The sequence below is a fragment of the Stegostoma tigrinum genome, chromosome 2 (assembly GCF_030684315.1).
Source record: "Stegostoma tigrinum isolate sSteTig4 chromosome 2, sSteTig4.hap1, whole genome shotgun sequence".
Taxonomy (NCBI): Eukaryota; Metazoa; Chordata; class Chondrichthyes; order Orectolobiformes; family Stegostomatidae; genus Stegostoma; species Stegostoma tigrinum.
Window position 1 is genome coordinate 137,474,187 of NC_081355.1, and position 19,479 is coordinate 137,493,665.

General features: G+C 41.3%; 1 protein-coding gene across 5 annotated transcripts in view; it reads left to right on the top strand.

Annotated features, from left to right (window-relative positions):
- The window catches only part of LOC125464130 (disco-interacting protein 2 homolog C), a 580,161-nt gene that overhangs the window by 520,705 nt on the left and 39,977 nt on the right, over positions 1–19,479 (top strand). For 4 of the 5 annotated variants that reach the window (XM_048556252.2, XM_048556269.2, XM_048556285.2 and 1 more), the window contains one exon: positions 17,994–18,055. In XM_048556252.2, coding sequence (XP_048412209.1) covers positions 17,994–18,055 — 62 coding nt within the window. Of the gene's footprint in view, positions 1–13,246; positions 13,277–17,993; positions 18,056–19,479 lie in introns of all 5 variants that reach the window. The other variant, XM_059639541.1, reaches the window with a different exon arrangement.

Consider the following 19,479-nt stretch of genomic DNA (forward strand, 5'->3'; position numbering starts at 1 on the left):
TCTAATGATGCCTGTGAATCCATTGTTGGTTGTCAGAAAAGCCCATCTAGTTCACTAATGTCCTTTAGGGAAGGAAACTGCCATCCTTACCTGGTCTGGCCTACATGTGACTCCAGACTTACAGCAATGTGGTTGACTCTGAATTGCCCTCTGGTCAATTTGGGTTGGACAGTAAATGCTGCCAAGCCAGCGATGCCCTCATCCCATGAACGAATGAAGCAAAAAACAAATATCTGCTGTCCAGAGAGTCATGGCAGCTCCGATCATTGAGAATCTGCAGTTGTCTGGAGAAGAGAACTCAGAAAATTACTTTTCAACAAATCCTTGGAGCATCTTTAAGACTAGCATATAATCAGAAGAACCACAGAGCTGGACGGCTGTCATGAATGAAATATCTCAGAATAGACGGGTCCTGCAAAGAAATAACAAAGTAATGTCTAGGTTAAAGAAATGTCTCTCTTTCCAGTAATAGAGGAAACAAACTTTTAAGATAAAAGAAGAGCAACAAAGAACAGTAGCAGCCAGTGAGGTAGACTAGGAGCAGGCACTAGTGCAAAGGACATCCAGCCCAAATTTGATGCCTTAGGGAATAAAAAGCCGACACCTAAGTTGGAAAGCAGATAAAGAATTCTGACAGATATTTGCCAGTTTTTGACTATTTGTTCAACAAAAATTAATCAACAAACCAGTTAAGAAAATTCTTGAGGCTTAAGATGTATAAATCAATTGCGAAAATCAGGAGCAAAAATTGTTTTTGGAATTTGACATCTCAGAGCTGTAACAGGGAGGTTAGCTGAATCTTTATTATTTCAACACTTTGGGCAAGAAAACACAAGAAACGTAATTTTAAAAAAACACATTGGAACCAAGGGAAAAGTGTTTGAAGCTGATCATGTGTTGAATTCTGTGTGAAAATACCTCAGACTCAAAAAAATTTGTCTGAATGACATGGTAGCCATCTTTGATACAGTCAAAATAAATCACTGAAACATATTGAATGAAACCATTTTGTGAAAGTTTCTATCGTGAGATCTGTTAGAAATCCTTCTGCCATCTTGGAAGAGGAATATCTTTGTGCAACACCATGAAAATGCAATATTATTAAAAGAAAATTATCCTCACGTTGAAAACAGCACTTAAACCAGCAGAAATTTTGACAGACATCCGTTTTAGTGTTACAAGAGCGTTCTTTATAATCACAAAGATCCAACAGCTTTAATGGACAAAGAACACAACAGGCAACAAAATAAACATAGTAGAAGGAGATCAAAATTTTCATAATCATCTTCTAAATCAAGAAAATGAACAACCTGAAGAGCCCATCACCAATCAACTAATGCAGTAAAATGCAGTGTTACAAATCTTTCCACCAGAAATCTTATGACTTTCGGATACATTTTCTGGATCAATCTATTGGCAACAATGAGAAACACAATTTCTAACATTTCAAACAGCTTTAGGAATTGGGTGCTAGAACTGGTGGCACACTTCTCTACTGCATGGGAAGAATGTCAAATCATGTCTTATTTGACAACAAATCAATGAGAACCAGATTTTGTTCAACAACCTCCTAATAGTTTTTGATCAATACTTCACTTCAAGAACAAATAAGAAACTGATGTGATCATGCTTCGATAGAAGATACCAACTCCAAGGAAAGCATGCAGATTATTTCATTATGAATCTATATGTACCATCTGAAGCATACAAATAGTTACTGAACTTCTTCAATTGAAAGATCATTGAACTTTAGAGTGAACAGTGAAAATAGCACTGGTTACATAATGTAGAGAATTCTTATTTTTATCATTATTATCATGATAGAACAAAAGGCCCCTCTAATGCAAAATTTTCTGTAGCAATTAAACAGACAGAGCTGCGGATGGTGGAACTCTGAAACAAAAACAGTGCTGGATAAACACAGCAGGTGAGGCAGCATCTGTAAAGGAAAATAAAGCAGAATTAACATTTTGAGTTCAGTGACCCTTTTGTCAGAACTCTGTTTTTTGTCTTTGATTCTGCAGAGAATGTTGATCATTTAAAGCATTTGATGAGAGGAAACAAACCTCTCATTGAAGAATATACAATATGAGACAACTTCAGTGCAAATTCTTAAACAATCTTATGCTACAGTACCTTTGTTTCAGATATGGTTCCAAAACTCCACATCAGCAAAGATATACTGTCTAGCCTTACTCCAACAACATGTTTGTATAGGACATCAGATCATGTCTTAGACTGACAGCAGATCAATGAGATAACAAAGTGTGAAGCTGGATGAACACAGCAGGCCAAGCAGCATCTCAGGAGCACAAAAGCTGACGTTTCGGGCCTAGACCCTTCTTCAGTGAGAATCAATGAGATCAATGAGAAACACAGGTTACTTCTGAAGATGTGCTGTGGTCTTCCAAGTTCTTTTTTTATGTAATCACGGAATTTAAGTCACCAGGCAAGGCTACCTTTACCACTTAAACTTAATTGCCCAGAGGTCAGCGAAAAGCTGCATTACTGTGGATTTGGAGTCCTATGTAGGTCAGACCAGGTAAGGATGGCAGAATTCATACCTAAAGGATATTCCTGAACCAGATGAGTTTTTACGACAAATGATAATGGCTATATGGTTACCATTAGACAAACATTTCTTCCAGATTTTTTTTGAATTCAAACCATTTCTATACATTTTCTTACCCACCTAACAACACAGATAAATTAAGTCCAAATTAAGTTGGAGAGATATGGGAAGCATAAGGACAATTGAACAATAAATTTTGTAAAAAGAGACAATCAAAATAATTCATTTGAGAAAGTATAAAAATATTAATCAAGGTTTATGATGTGGGAAAAAGTCAAAGTATTCCAATCACAGAAGCAACTCTCCACCATCACCCTTTGTCTCCTATTTGCAAGCCAACTTTGCACACAAACCCTGCGTTCCATGGTCTCTTACTTTTTGGACTAGACTTACACGATGAATCTTACCAAAGGCCTTATTGAAGTCCATGTTAACCACATCAACTTCATTACCCTCATCAATACATAAAGTCATCTTTTCAAAAAATGCAATTAAATTAGGCACGATTTCCCTCTAACAAATCTATACTGACTATCCATGATCAATCTCTGCCTTTCCAAGTGTTTTACAATTTCCCTATTGCTGATGTCAGACGAGCAGGTCTGTAAGTACCAAGATCAATCCCTGCCACCTTTCTGGAACAAAAGGAACCACATTGACCATCTTCCAGTTAACTGGCACTTCATCTGTGGCCGGCAAAATATTAAATATCTCTGCCAGCTCCCCAGCAACCACCTCCCTTGTCTTCCATATGCACAACACCTTATCTGCTGTTTCCTGCCAGCCAACTATGGATAGCTCTTCTCATTGGAGGCCTTGACTAGACTGCCAATGAAACAACAATTCACCTTTATAAAGTTCCTCTAACATAACAGGGCAGTCTCTTTTACATTGCTCACATAGGCATCTGCAAGTCAGATCGAAGTTGCATGATTAGCCATGATCATATTGAATTGTGGAGCAGGCTTGAAGGGCCAAATGGCCTATTATTGCTCCTAATTTCTGTCACCTTACGACACTTTCACAAACTGGTCATTAGTTTGAAACTTGGAAATCATTCCCTTCAGTTAATATGAATTGGAAATTTACTGCAGATGACTTGCTAATTTTAACTTCAAAATGCTGTTTTAATTTTATTTTATGAGTATATTTTATGTGGGGATCATTCAGGGAAATATTCAAGTGTTTCACTGCTCCATGATTTTGCAACTCGCCAAGGCTGCTTTTACAGGAAATGTCACAAACATGTCATTGCAAAGCTTCACAGATGCAGCTTTTAAATGTGAAAACAAAGTGTGTTCAAGTACTTGAAAGGTGTTGTTCATTTATTGCAATGCACATTGCCTTGGTAACCCTGCAGTTAGTCATGTCGATGCAGGTAAAACCCTCCATGATTGTGCTTTCTTTCATGCCGTTAAATGGATTTTTCCCATCCCATTATTTCAAGAGCAGCAGTTGTCAACGGAATCAGCTCAGCTTTGCAATGAAAACCGTCTCCTGCGCTGTTGATTCATCCCAGTAAATGAGAGTGATGCTCAGTCCTCTGTCAATCACCTGTTAATATTGAAAATCACATAGAAATAGAAGTCACTATCCTCCAATCCTAATTTATTTCTGATACTGGCAATGTGTTACTTGATTATCCTAATTCTATGTTTGTTCTATGCACAATATTTTGAACTAGACCATAAAAACTTGCAAGTAATCCTGAGCTCAGATGGGTGGACTGATTCCTGGTACCATTGCTTCAGTGGTAATTACCAAGTTTGAATTTGTAAAGGGCAAGGACACTGGATGGATTTATATATATCATAATATTCCCACAGGTGAAGAAGCTACCTGAGAATGTCAGCTTGCTGCAAATAAGCCTGTTTAGTTTTAAGAAGCCTTAGCGATGTGATAAATGTCCCAGATATTTTAAGGATCTCTAGAATATAGACTTACCCATTGAACATAATAAGGTACATTTTTAGCTCTGAGAAAATGAGCCAATTTGCTAATCTTAGAATTTTATGGATAAAACTTAACAGGCAGTACACTTTAAGTGGATACGTAAACATCTACGCCAAAAGCTATCAAAAACATAATACCAACTCGGATTGAATCCAATTTAATATTATGAATGGAGTGCCCCTTAGTATTACCTTAAAACCCTGAGTGAATAAGGTACTTTCTCCTATAAGTAAAAAATACATCTTTTAGTATTGCCTGAGGGATTCTAATACTTCAGAAATCTTCAGTGAGAGGGTCTGACTTTTATGTTTTTCTAATTCCACCACCTTTGCAAAAGTAGATGTTATCCCTCCCATAAGTTCCCCCCACCTTCATGTGATATTGTATCATTTAAAATCATTGAGTGAAGATTCCATTCTGAAGTTGAGAGCACGTTTGCGATATGTTATGACTATTATACAAAGATTTATTTTTCTGTCTCCCTGATTCTTTTAAATCATAAAACAATCCTTTGTTAAACCTTTATAAGTAAATGTATGTTCCACTTTTTATTGTCTTTAGTTTAGCTCATACTTCTCTCTGGTTTTGACATGAATATTGTTTGATCTTTACAAAATACGGATATTCAAATACCATCTCCAACAGTAAACATTTTATGTTCAGGCCTAGATACCCCTTATCAGGCTGCTTTAACTTCAGAGTGAGCATTTCTGTCTTTTCCTGCTAGCTTGTATAGTGTCTTTATAGTCGATAACCTTTGCTACATGATTCTTTATGCTTAAATGTTTTTGATATCAATGTGTATCCAATCCAATTAGTTGTATTTAATTCTCCGTTTACAATCAGATATCATTATAATATTGCTAATTATATCAGTATCAGACAATATTATTTAGTGTCACAAACAAGTCAGCCAGTTTGCTTTAATCAACCTATCTCACTTATTAAAGCGAGTGTGTGAAGAATACTGAGAAAAAATTTCGACAGTGCAGATAGCTCCCTGCTGAAAAACTAGTCCACCTACTTTCCCCAAGTCTGGGGAGAAAAAGTTATACATTCTTTGTGGGACGAAGGCATTACTAGAAAGGGCAGCATTTGTTGACCATCACTAATTGCTCTTGAACTGAGAGACTCACCAGTCCATTTTTGAGGGCAGTTAAGAGTCAACCATTACTTCGGTAGTTTGGGAGTTATATCTGTGCCAAACTACCTAAATAATGCATATTTTTCTTCTCTAAAAGACACTAGTGAACCAGATAGCATTTAATGACAAACAGTGGTAGTTTTGTAATCACCACTGTGAGACTAGCTTTTAATTCCAGCATTTTATTTTAGTATTGAATTCACATTCCACAGCTCTGATGGGTTTGAATCCACCTCCCCTGACCATTAACTGGTATCACTGGATTACTAGTTCAGTGAGGTTACTGCTCTTCCACCACTCCTCCTCTTCCTGGAGAGTGTTATTTTACAAGTGCTTTAAATGACATTCTGTACCAACGATATTTTGCACATGCATCCAATTGGCAAATGGGTGTCATTCTGGATCAGTTGCAGCTGGTTGAAGACAGTAAGGACTGTTTTGAAATGTTTTGGGATCCCTTCCATGAGTAGGGAAGATGACTTCTAGTAGGTTCTCAGCTTGCGCACTTGGAGAGGAATTCCAGAACAGTAAAAGGGTCGTCGCTATTTAGGCATATTCCTCAGGCTTTTTGATTGTATGGGATCAAAATTGAACAACTTTATTCCAATCACAAACTGGGTTATGTAATCTCTCTGAAAGTGTCGTAGTTTGTCATCTCTATTCAAACAGGCTTGCAAATGCACCCTTGTGGTGTGCAGTGTTGTCATCTTTGCAAGGTATTCTTTTCAAAAGGTCAAGCCATGTGTACGCCTCTCGGTTGTTGAAAATTAACAATCACGTCACACATCTTCATATTAATGGGTTAAAGAGATATTGCTGGCACCAAATTACTTTAGAACATAGAACATAGAACATTTACAGCACAGTACAGGCCCTTCGGCTCTCGATGTTGTGCCAACCTGTTATACCAATCTGAAGCCTATCTAACCTATACTATTCCATGTATGTCCATAAGCTTGTCCAATGACGACTTAAATGTACCTAAAGTTGGCGAATCTACTACTGTTGCAGGCAAAGCGTTCCATTCCCTTTCTACTCTCTGAGTAAAGAAACTACCTCTGACATCTGTCCTATATCTTTCACCCCTCAATTTAAAGATATGCCCCCTCGTGCTCGCCGTCACCATCCTAGGAATAAGGCTCTCCCTATCCACCCTATCTAATCCTCTGATTATTTTATATGTTTCAATTAAGTCACCTCTCAGCCTTCTCTCTAACGAAAACAGCCTCAAGTCCCTCAGCCTTTCCTCGTAAGACCTTCCCTCCATACCAGGCAACATCCTAGTAAATCTCCTCTGCACCCTTTCCAAAGCTTCCACATCCTTCTTATAATGCGCTGACCAGAACTGTACGCAGTACTCCAAGTGCGGCCGCACCAGAGTTTTGTACAGCTGCAGCATAACCTCTTGGTTCTGGAACTCGATCCCTCTATTAATAAAAGCTAAAACACTGTATGTCTTCTTAACAACCCTGTCAACCTGGGTGGCAACTTTCAAGCATCTGTGTACATGGACACCGAGATCTCTCTGCTCATCTACACTACCAAGAATCTTACCATTAGCCCAGTACTTTGCATTCCGGTTATTCCTACCAAAGTGCATCACCTCACACTTGTCTGCATTAAACTCCATTTGCCACCTCTCAGCCCAGCTCTGCAGCTTATCTATGCCTCTCAGAAACCTACAACATCCTTCGTCACTATCCACAACTCCACCGACCTCGGTGTCGTCTGCAAATTTACTAACCCATCCTTCTACGCCCCCATCCAGGTCATTTATTAAAAATGACAAACAGCAGTGGACCCAAAACTGACCCTTGTGGTACACCACTAGTGACTGGTCTCCAGGATGAACATTTCCCATCAACCACCACCCTCTGTCTTCTTTCAGCAAGCCAATTTCCGATCCAAACTGCAATATCTCCCATATATAAAATTTTTCCCCATAATCAAGTTGGTTTCAAACTGCACCCTTTTGAAAATTATTTTCGTTTGTCATAAATCCGACTTCATGAAGCATCAGGATTGTTAAGTCATTGGTCACTTATTTTCGATGCTACAAATGATGCAGTTTGGTAGATCAAATATGTGCCATATGGAGATGAAGGTTTATTTGTCTGTGATACTTTAAATATGTGTAACTTGACTATCATGATGCCATTTTATTTATATATGATTAGTTGCATTACATACATTCTTGTGAATAACAGAATCAGACTTCAGAATTTCACTCCATGCCCATGGCGTTGGTAAAATTAGAATCATTTCAGTTTTAAGTTACTTTTTAATACAGTTCCAAATTACTGATTACAAGAAGGCAGTGACGCAATGCGTTCTGCACCATATATTTTAACAGCTGCTGACGAATAACTGGTTGCAATCCAAATTGTTCTTACAGAATGAAACTCCAGGTGATTAATAATTTATATTATTGTGAGCAGTTAGACCTAAACTGGTAGCTGACAATGTTCCACTAATTTCATTCTGGAGCACCTCAAGCAGCAAATTACAGGAGTGATTACACTTTGGTATCTTCAGCTATTTTCCTTTCCAACAGGATTGAAGGAAGCTTCACTTTAGCAGAATTATTGATGGAATTCATTTCCACAAATGGAAGTTTATGGCCTATTCAGTTCAAACTTGAAGAAAACATAGAATGAAAGTATGGTCATTGAGGTTATCAAATTATCTCTTTCCATTTGCTCCATAGCGCCCAACGTTGTAAAGAACAGTACAGTACCCACCTGATTTCCTGGGGAGTTGACAAATTGGCACTGGCTCTGACATTGCCCACAGAGACTCTGGTATTAACACAGGGTAATGCAGGTTGAGTGGATATCGGATTTCCAATTGGGAAATCTAGAAAAACCAAGTTGCTACTGATGGGTGATAATGGGAACTGCAGATGCTGGAGAATCCAAGATAACAAAGTGTGGAGCTGGATGAACACAGCAGGCCAAGCAGCATCTCAGGAGCACAAAAGCTGATGTTTCGGGTCTAGACCCTCCTTCAGAGAGGGGGATGGGGAGAGGGCTGTGGAATAAATAGGGAGAGAGGTGGAGGCGGACCGAAGATGGAGAGAAAAGAAGATAAGTGGAGAGGAGAGTATAGGCGGGGAGGTAGGGAGGGGATAGGTCAGCCCAGGGAAGATGGACAGGTCAAGGAGGCGAGATGAGGTAGTAGGTAGGAAATGGAGGTGCGGTTTGAGGTGGGAGGAAGGGATGGGTGAGAGGAAGAACAGGTTAGGGAAGCGGAGACAGGCTGGGCTGGTTTTGGGATGCAGTGGAGGGAGGGGATGAGCTGGGCTGGTTTTGTGATGCAGTGGGGGGAGGAGAAGAACTGGCCTGGTTTTGTGATGCAGTGGGAGAAGGGGAGATTTTGAAGCAGGTGAAGTCCACATTGATACCATTGGGCTGCAGGGTTCCCAAGCGGAATATGAGTTGCTGTTCTTGCAACCTTCGGGTGACGTCATTGTGGCACAGCAGGAGGCCCATGATGGACATGTCATCCGAGGAATGGGAGGGGGGAGTTAAAATGGTTCACGACTGGGAGGTGCAGTTGTTTATTGCGAACCGAGCGGAGGTGTTCTGCAAAGCGGTCCCCAAGCCTCCGCTTGGGTTTCCCCAATGTAGAGGAAGCCACACCGGGTACAATGGATACAGTATACCACATTGGCAGATGTGCAGGTGAACATCTGCTTAATATGGAAGATCATCTTGGGCCCTGTGATGGGGGTGAGGGAGGAGGTGTGGGGGCAAGTGTAGCACTTCCTGCAGTTGCAGGGTAAGGTGCCGGGTGTGGTGCGGTTGGAGGGGAGTGTGGAGCGGACAAGGGAGTCACGGAGAGAGTGGTCTCTCTGGAAGGCAGACAAGGGTGGGGATGGAAAAATGTCTTGGATGGTGGGGTTGCATTGTAGATGGCGGAAGTGTTGGAGGATGCTGCGTTGTTTCCGGAGGTTGGTGGGGTGGTATGTGAGAACGAGGGGGATCCTCTTGGGGCGGTTGTGGCGGGGGCGGGTGTGAGGGATGTGTTGCGGGAAATGCGGGAGACGTGGTCAAGGGCGTTCCCGACCACTGCGGGGGGAAAGTTACAGTCCTTGAAGAACTGGGACATTTGGGATGTGCGAGAGTGGAATGCCTCATCCTGTGGCGGAGACGGAGGAATTGAGAATAGGGGATGGAATTTTTGCAGGAGGGTGAGTGGGAGGAGGTGTATTCTAGATAGCTGTGGGAGTTGGTGGGCTTGAAATGGACATCAGTTTCTAGCTGGTTAGCTGAGATGGAGACTGAGAGGCCCAGGAAGGTGAGGGATGTGTTGGAGATGGCCCAGGTGAACTTGAGATTGGGGTGGAAGTTGTTGGTGAAGAGGATGAACTGTTCGAGCTCCTCTGGGGAGCAAGAGGCAGCGCCGATACAGTCATCAATGTAACGGAGGAAGAGGTGGGGTTTGGGGCCTGTGTAGGTGCGGAAGAGGGACTGTTCCACGTAACCTACAAAGAGGCAGGCATAGCTTAGGCCCATGCGGGTACCCATGGCCACCCCCTTGGTCTGTAGGAAGTGGGAGGAATCGAAAGAGAAGTTGTTGAGGGTGAGGACAAGTTCGGCTAGGCGGATGAGGGTTTCGGTGGAGGGGGATTGGTCGGGCCTGCGGGACAGGGAGAAGCGGAGGGCCTTGAGGCTATCTGCATGAGGAATACAGATGTATAGGGACTGGACGTCCATGGTGAAAATGAGGTGTTGGGGGCCAGGGAATTGGAAGTTCTGGAGGAGGTGGAGGGCGTGGGTGGTGTCACGGACGTAGGTAGGGAGTTCCTGGACGAAAGGGGAGAAAATGGAGTCCAGATAGGTGGAGATGATTTAGGTGGGTCAGGAACAGGCTGAGACAATGGGTCATCCAGGGCAGGTAGGTTTGTGGATTTTGGGAAGGAGATAGAAACGGACCGTGCAGGGTTGGGGAACAATGAGGTTGGAGCCTGTGGCTGGGAGGTGATGTCCCCTGAGGTGATGAGGTCATGAATGGTGTTGGAGATGATGGTTTGGTGCTCGGGCATGGGGTCATGATTAAGGGGGCGGTAGGAGGTGGTGTTGGAGGGTTGGCATTTGGCCTCGGCGATGTAGAGGTCAGTGCGCCATACTACCACTGCGCCACCCTTGTCTGCGGGTTTGATGATCAGGTTGGTGTGGTAGCGGAGGGCTGCCCGTTCTGCGGGGGAGTGGTTGGAGTGGGTGAGAGCGGTGGAGAGGTTGAGGCGGTTGATGTCTCGACGGCGGTTGGAGATGAAGAGGTCGAAGGAGGGTAGGTGGCCTGGGGGTGGTGTCCAGGAAGAGGACTTGTGTTGGAGGTGTCATAAAACCAGCCCAACTTGTCCCCTCCCCACACTGCATCCCAAAACCAGCCCAGCCTGTCCCTGCCTCCCTAACCTGTTCTTCCTCTCACCCATCCCTTCCTCCCACCTCAAGCTGCACCTCCATTTCCTACCTACTACCTCATCCTGCCTCCTTGACCTGTCCGTCTTCCCTGGACTGACCTATCCCCTCCCTACCTCCTCACCTATACTCTCCTCTCCACCTATCTTCTTTTCTCTCCATCTTCGGTCCGCCTCCCCTTCTCTCCCTATTTATTCCAGAACCCTCTCCCCATCTCCCTCTCTGATGAGGTGTCTCGGCCCGAAACGTCAACTTTTGTGCTCCTGAGATGCTGCTTGGCCTGCTGTGTTCATCCAGCTCCGCACTTTGTTATCTTGCTACTGATGGGGGATACCTCCCAAGCTCAGTCGGCCAGTTTTGTATCCAACAGCCAGCTTTATTCATGGCCGGGCAGGAAAGCAAATAATGAGTAGGTGCCTGTTAAATAGTAAAGGATAAGGACAGAAATGTTGGTAATTGGAATGTGGGTGGTGAGAAGGGAGATTTTGTGGGGCTGGTGACTACTTGGATCAATGTAGGATGGGAGGAGTCAGAGATTACAGTGATAAGTCCTTGGAATACTGCCCTTGAATACTTTTAGGGCAGAGCTAGATAGATTCTTGTTAAGCAAATGGTTGAGAGGTTAAAAGGGGAAGCAAGTGTTTGGATTTGGGTTATCATCAAATCAGTCATGATTTCTTTGAATGATGGAGCAGACTAGTGGAGGCTGAATGGTCTATGTTTGCTGCTGATCAAGATGTTCATATGTAACATTCTTTCCAGTAATTGGTAGCAGGCTGAAAGGGAGTAAGTGTGATGAGTTAAACAGTCATGTACCATGTGGAATCATCTTAAACTTTAATACTGAATTTGTTAGAAAATTGTAATGAAGTTCTCATAAAAAAGGTCATAGCATCATATAAACAATTATAATAATTGTTTATAGATTGAGAACATCAACTCTCTTTAAAATCAATCATGCATCCACTGCTATTAATCCTTAATATGTAAGCACTGATGACTGTCATAAATATCCATCATTAATGTTGTTTAGGGAGGGAAAATTTGTATTCTTTACCTGGTCTGGCATAAATACAGCTCCAGATTTACAGCAGTTTGGTTGACTTTCCACTCGCCTCCAGCTAATTATGAATTGTGAGTTATCGATTGTCACATATCAAGACAGATACTGTGATAAGTGTCTTGCCACCACAATCCAGTGCAGTTTTCAGTTACAGAGAGAAATTACATAAGTAGAGGTCATTGGGATGGGCAATAAATGTTGACCTACCCAGTGTCACCTACATCCTGCAAGGAAATAATAGGATTCTAAAAGCTCAATTAATGCTACATCAATGAAAGCATTTGGTATCATCAACAGCAACTATTTAAATTCACCATGTTGGCCTTTGAAGCTGGATATTTGAGAAAACATTACCCTGAACCCATGCCCAATCTGTGTGTGTGCGTGCATGGGCACACGCACGCACACGCGCAAGGTTGCATGGCAATGTTAAAGAAGTTGTATACTGTGGCATAGCGTTGGAAAACAGTGGTAATATATGCTGCAGTCTGGTAAAAGGTGGGTTTAGACTTGTAGTTGTTCACTTAGTGAATTAGTGATCTCCACAGGGAAGACAGTTAAAATTTGAGGAGAGAGATTGCATCCCCTAAAACCCTGTCAGCCAGGTCTTAGCTGACAAAGTATGGGGAGCATTTGTTTGTTGTCAGAAGGAAATCTATAAAATAAAAATGCTTTACATTTCTTAGAAGTTCAGTTTTTAAAATCCAGCTTTTTCTTTTGAAAGGAAGTATTTATTGGTCCAAGAAAGATGTTAATTGCTTTGTAACTGAAAAAATTCAGATTTTTTTTAAAAATTGTGACTAAAACTTCATCTTTTATGCTATGACTGTGTTAGCCATTGCTTTAAATTGTTCTTTAATTTGTATGACTAAAATTTTACCTGTCATTTTTACAATTTTATTTCTTGTATGTGTGTTAATGGTAAAGTTGTAGCTAACTTTGCAGAGGTTTGTCTATTTTGACATTGTTTTTCTCCCCCTCTTTTGACCCTTGTTTAATACATTTGCTTCTGTAAACCCCACTCCCATTTATTTTTGTCTGACTTTGTTTGCCTTCCTCTTCTCCTCACCCTGCAATTCCTGCTGCTATAGCCTCACCGGCTGGGGAAGCTGGCCGAGCAGGTAGGGGATTTTCATGTTCCCTATTCACCCAACAGTCAGCTTCCGACAACAGGTCAGACTAGAACTGAGTCTGGAGATCTGGGATGTTAGGTCTGTATTATTTCAAGTGCTGCCTATCCCTTGGCAGTTCAGTGGACACCCAACAGTGCCAGGATGTAATGCATAAGTGAGTTTTAAAAAATGCCGCTTGACGTTTGAATCTTTCATTTTAATTCCTCATTCAGCACAAAAATGCTGAGGTAAAAAGCTGACTATGTGCACCAGTTAGGAGGTTGTCTTTGGGATGTCCACTGTCTCGTGTTCATGTGAATTTGTCTTTCCTCTGTTTTATTTTCATATTCTGGTTTTCCATCCAGGTGGCAATGAAGGAAAAGTTAGTTGAATGATCTCCCCACTCAGCACTAGTCTGTTACACTGCTGAATTTTCACAAAAGTTGATTGAGAAAAAAAACACGTGTCTGAATAAAACAAAAATTCTGTGTTGTATATTTCTGAGCCTTTTTTGTCAGATTGGACGAATCAGTATGTCTGAGTCTTGTGTGGTGTTTTGTGGCAGGATGGTGTGATAGTAACACAATGGCTGTCTTTCAGCTGGGTGAGGAGAGTTTGGGGTCAAAGTAGTGAGGAGTCTCCAATCTGTCAACAAGGAAGTTAAACTGTGGGTGAAACGTGAGCTGAATTATCATTGCATATTATTCAATATTTTGCCAAAAATCAAAGGTAACTTTTCATATGAAGAAATCCATAGAATAGAAATTTATTGTCAAATGTACCTTTACATGAAAAACACAGTGAAGTGTTTTATAAGTCTCCCCCACCATGGCATTGACATCAATGGCAGAAGTCATACATAATAATAAAAAGAGTAAAATTAAGACAAAGTCCATCACAGTTCAGTTAATGGCTGCAGGCCTCGGGGAAAGCTTGTTAAGGAACACTGTAATACCCTGAAGACACAGCCAGGACCAGGTTAACCTAAATGTAACACTTATTTGTGTAGGATTTTCTCTCTCTCCTCTTAGTGATTGTGTTTTCTTCTTCATGTGATTGCTGCTGTTTTACCACATTGTGCTGTTCACCTGAGAGGAGTCAGGGGCTGATAATTAGTGTAGCTAGAGCTTCTTTCAATGGCTCTCCAGAGCAAAGTTAAATCTACAGCAATTCATCCTGTTATTCGTCTTTTCTCCAGGTGAAAACAAAACTGCAGCAGCAATTCCTTTCAGACAAAAGAAAGAATAGAAATGTTGGTCAAGACTGGGATTTGAACAATGATCTCAAATCCCAGGTGGTTTCTGGAACTGGTCCAATGCATTAGATAATTTACACAAGTTTTATGGGGTGGTCTTAATGTCCGGCATTAGAACACTTCATGCACTCAGATTCTGGATCAAACTTTTTTGGTTCAGTTATGCTGCTGGCTATAAAGCGCTGTCTACCAGCCTCAACAATGCAACTTAGCCCTAAACTCCAGATGACTGTTTTGTGCAAAGTGTCTGATTTTCTACAAGAGTTTCCATTGTAATTGGTATGTGTGTTATTTGCCAGTTATTACTGAAGTGGCAACAGCTTGTTGTAAAATGTGTCTGAACTGAAATATTTTTAAGTACAGCTCCTTTATTATGTAGCCAGCAGAGAGATTTCAGTACTGTCCCCCTAGGGAAGATGAGCCCAGTGTTTGGTGAGGTGAGACTGCACTGCACCTGACTTGATCCCACCAATCAATTTAATACGTCAGTACCAATTTTGTTTTTGAGCAGGCCAATTTTAAAATATAAATTATGAAACGTCCAAAACCTACACTGCGCAGATATCATGAAAACTTTAGTGAATCTGGAAGCTAATATGATAGAAATTCTGACTTCAGGATATTAATGTCACTTCTAGGATATTAATGCCACTTCAAAAAATTGGGAAGGCAACAACAATGTGGAAGTAGCTGTTGGGAGGTGATGTTGGAACCTGCTGATACCATTGTTAAACTGCTCTTCAGGGGAAACTTGCAATCACTTGTTCTTGTAATCTGGGGTTACAGTCAGGGCAAGTAGAACATGAGATGTGTTTTAACAGAAAATCAAAGACGACATATGTTGCTAACTGAGGGATGGGGGAGAGTGCACAGTTACAGGGACAGGGTGAGATAGAGAGAGGGGGACAAGCAGACAGACTGACCAGATTTAAATCCAGAGGTTTGTGAGACCATCTGTAGACGTTTCAGTGAAATGATAACCTCTGTTAGTGAGGTCAGTGATGAGAGCGGAAGGCTCAGGAGATGCTCAGCCCTTTGTTTGAAGCCATCTCTGAACGTGTGACAGGCTGTGTAAGAATAAGACACAGAAGAATATACTAGGCTCGCCACCAAAACTTAGAGCAGTAAAGAGAATCTTTAGCATTATTATGTCACACTAATCTTCACAGAATGTTAGTTGGTAGGAGGAAATTGCATTGATGTATCTGGTCTAGCGGTCTCCACTGTACTTTCAACTTCTACTCAGTCCTCTGCTAATTAAGCAATTTTTGGAACAGTATATCCTGGATGCTGGATGTTGCAGTTGCAGTGTTTTGATTTAGAATGCAGAATGTGAACCGAGTGTAGGTATTCCGCAAAGCGGTCTCCAAGCCCAAGGAGGCTTGGGGACCGCTTTACAAAACACATATGCTCAGTTCGGACTAAACAACTGCACCTCACAGTCACGAACCATTTCAACACCCCCTCCCATTCCTTAGATGACATTTCCGTCCTGGGCCTCCTGCAGTGCCACAACAATGCTACCCGAAGGTTGCAGGAACAGCAACTCATATTCCGCTTGGGAGCCCTGCAGCCCAATGGTATCAATGTGGACTTCACAAGCTTCAAAATCTCCCCTCCCCCTACTGCATCCCAAAACCAGTTCAGCTCGTCCCCGCGTCCCTAACCTGTCCTTCCTCCCACCTATCCCCTCCTGCCACCTCAAGCCTCAGCCCCATTTCCTACCACCTAACCTTATCCCACCCCCTTGACCTGTCCTTCCTCCCTGCACTGACGTATCTCCTCCTTACCTCCCCACCTACACTCACCTTTACTGGCTCCATCCACGCCTCTCTGACCGGTCTGTCTCCTCTCCACCTATCTTCTCCTCTCTCCATCTTCTATGCGCCTTCCCCTCTCTCCTTATTTATTTCAGATCTCGCTTCCCCCTCCCCCATTTCTGAAGGATCTAAGCCCAAAATGTCAATCTTCCTGCTCCTCTGCTGCTTGGCCTGCTGCGTTCGTCCAGCTCTACATTCTGTTATCTCAGATTCTGTAGCATCTGCAGTTCCTACTATCTCTGTATTCTTGAGAGTTTGGAAGTGGTCTAATTGAAGCATGAAAAATACTTACATGACTGGCCAAGGTGGATGCAAGAAGGGTGTTTCCTCAGGCTGGAATACCCAGAAGCAGGAGACAGTGTCAGAATTAGGGACAGGCCACTGTGGATTGAACGGAGAAGAAAGTTCTTCATTCAGAAAGTCTGGAATCTTTGGAATTCTCCACTCCAGTAGGCTGTGGAAAGTCAATAATTGAGTATCAAAAGGATTCCTTTATCTTTAAAAACATCAAAGGATGGGAGGTAGTGTAGGAAAATGGCATTGAGGTGTAAAACTAGCCATGATCTAGTTGAATGTGGAGTCGGTTCATGGGGCTGGATGACCTACCCGTACTCACATTCTCTGTGCTCCTATGTAAACAAACATGCATTTTTGCGTCTGTAGACATTTTAACATTTTTGATCATTTAGTTTGTTAATTTTTCAAATGGCTGAAAACAATTTCATTATGACTTCATGTAATTTGGTAATCTTGTGGTATGTATTAAACAATTTGTTAACAGGTATTTCAGATTGGACTTGAGAATAATGGTATAATTGAAGCAAATAGTGTGTTGAGGAATGATTTTCAAGCCTTAGGTAGCAATTGGAAAGTATATACTCTTTAAATTCACAGAAGCACATTGAGCCACTATGACACACATTAATGACACTAATTTTTAACTTTAACGCCAAGGTAAATTTAGTGTTAAATGTAACTTTGCTGCTGTTTAATTACTAAATGACCTGCTAATGGTAACCGATTCCAGCATACAGTAGGCTTTCTGTATAAAGAGTGAGGGATACGTATCCTTATTATACCTACCCAACCCTATACTGATTTGCTGGTATTCTAAATTGAACTTCAAAGGATCTCCTTCCATTCCTGCTGTTGCATGTTGAGCAAGTCTTCAGTGGATCATGCTGCAGTAGTAAGCTTGGCTGCTGCTTTTGGCAATATTGCTCTGTATTTATTCAAGTGTGTTAAAGTATTTATTACACAATTTTCTTGCATGAATTTGGTTGATTGCTTTTGTTAGAGTGTAGTTTTAGCTCTGTTTGCATAGTTTCCGTGTTATCATTTTTGCAGAAAATTACAAAAACATGAACACTTTTGCATAATGGTAAGTACTAACTGTAAATCAGAACTAATTGCATTTTAATGGAAGATTCTTTAAGATTTTAAATATGCATTTAAAGCTGTAAAACTAAATTAAAAGAAGTTGTGCATTTGCAACTATCAGTTTAAATGAATTAATGGAGGGCCCTGATGGATTAAGACTACAATGCAGAAGTTTCAGCTAATCATTGGAGACTGTCTGATTGAATTATGAAAAGATATGTTGCTGCTTTTCCATGCTTATTTCTTAACCACGCGATGCTGTTGATTTCAGGGAACGTCAGGACCAGATCCCACAACTGTTTATGTGGATATGAGAGCACTAAGACATGACAGGTAATTGAAGCAGACAGAACTCTACTCTTTTCAAACTTGTAAGAGGCAGTAAAAGGTCCCTTTTGTACCATTTGTGCTACAGTCAGTAGGATTGAGGAAAACTGCACCATATGTATTTATTTAAGGCTGTCCGCAAAAGCAATCTGTTTTAGTCATATTAGGGCAACAGTGTGTTTGTAAAATCTGTAATAGCATTTTCCAGTCTAGTGTAACAATGCAAAAATATAATTCTTTATGCGGAAGTTTTGCCATCTTCCATCCTTTCTTGTGCATCTTATCAAGGAATTTAAAGAGATACAAATGTCTGACATATGTTTATTTTCTTTTTAAAATAACCATTTTTCTTAACCATTGAGGAACCCCTACATTCTATAGTTTGGTTAATTCCTTGAAATAGCTAGAATTCAAGAAAGTTTCAGCTTTGATAAAATGTAATTTTTATGTTTAAATCTGTACCCTGGAACGGAGAGATTGATCATTATATTTGAATTGTTCCTGGTTGTCTGTCATTATCCACTAATATTCTCAAATGGATATGGTGAATCTGTGGAACCTGTCCTGATCCATTGGTTGTGTGAGCTCTTAATTCTGCCCACAGCTTGTAGCTTATGCTCATTGTTCCATATAGCAATGTCATTCATTACTATGGGCAGAATCTTCATTTTATTTAGCTTCCATGCAAGAAACTATTTTAATTTAGCGCTAGGATCATAAAATATGGAAGTCCAAACCCTACAATATTCTTTGGTGAAATATATAGTGCAAGAGCTAAATGAGAAAGTGTTGTAAGAAATAATACAGATATGGAACTAATTGAGATTGGATCAACCAAGTGGGATAACAAGGATTTTGGAGGATGATAGTGAGCAACCACGTCATCGGCTAGGCAGTTGGGAAGGAGGTGGAGGGAAAGCCTACCTTTTCCAGAATCATGCCAGATGTAATTTGTTACTTTGTGTTATTTCTGTCCTATGGAAGATCTGTAAACTGATCGGCAAATTTAAGCAAGGAGTTCCAGGAAAGATGGAGCCGATTTTGAGAGGTAACCAAAAAACAAATGAAAACAATGCCATGATGTAATTCTTCTTTATTAGTCAGATGTGGAGGGTTTAAACTAGTTGCCAGGAGCTAGTATTAGAGAAGAAAAACAAGTCTCTCTCAATTGGGAAAGGCAACTAACATGAGAGCAGGAAATAGTCATGTATTGGGTGAGGACCAATTAATAGGAAAGGTAATAAAGTCAAGAGTTATTGTGCATGTATTTGAAAGCATATAGCATGGTAACAGGATAATAAGATGTGAGGCTGGATGAACACAGCAGGCCAAGCAGCATCTCAGGAGCACAAAAGCTGACGTTTCGGGCCTAGACCCTTCATCAGAGAGGGGGATGGGGGGAGGGAACTGGAATAAATAGGGAGAGAGGG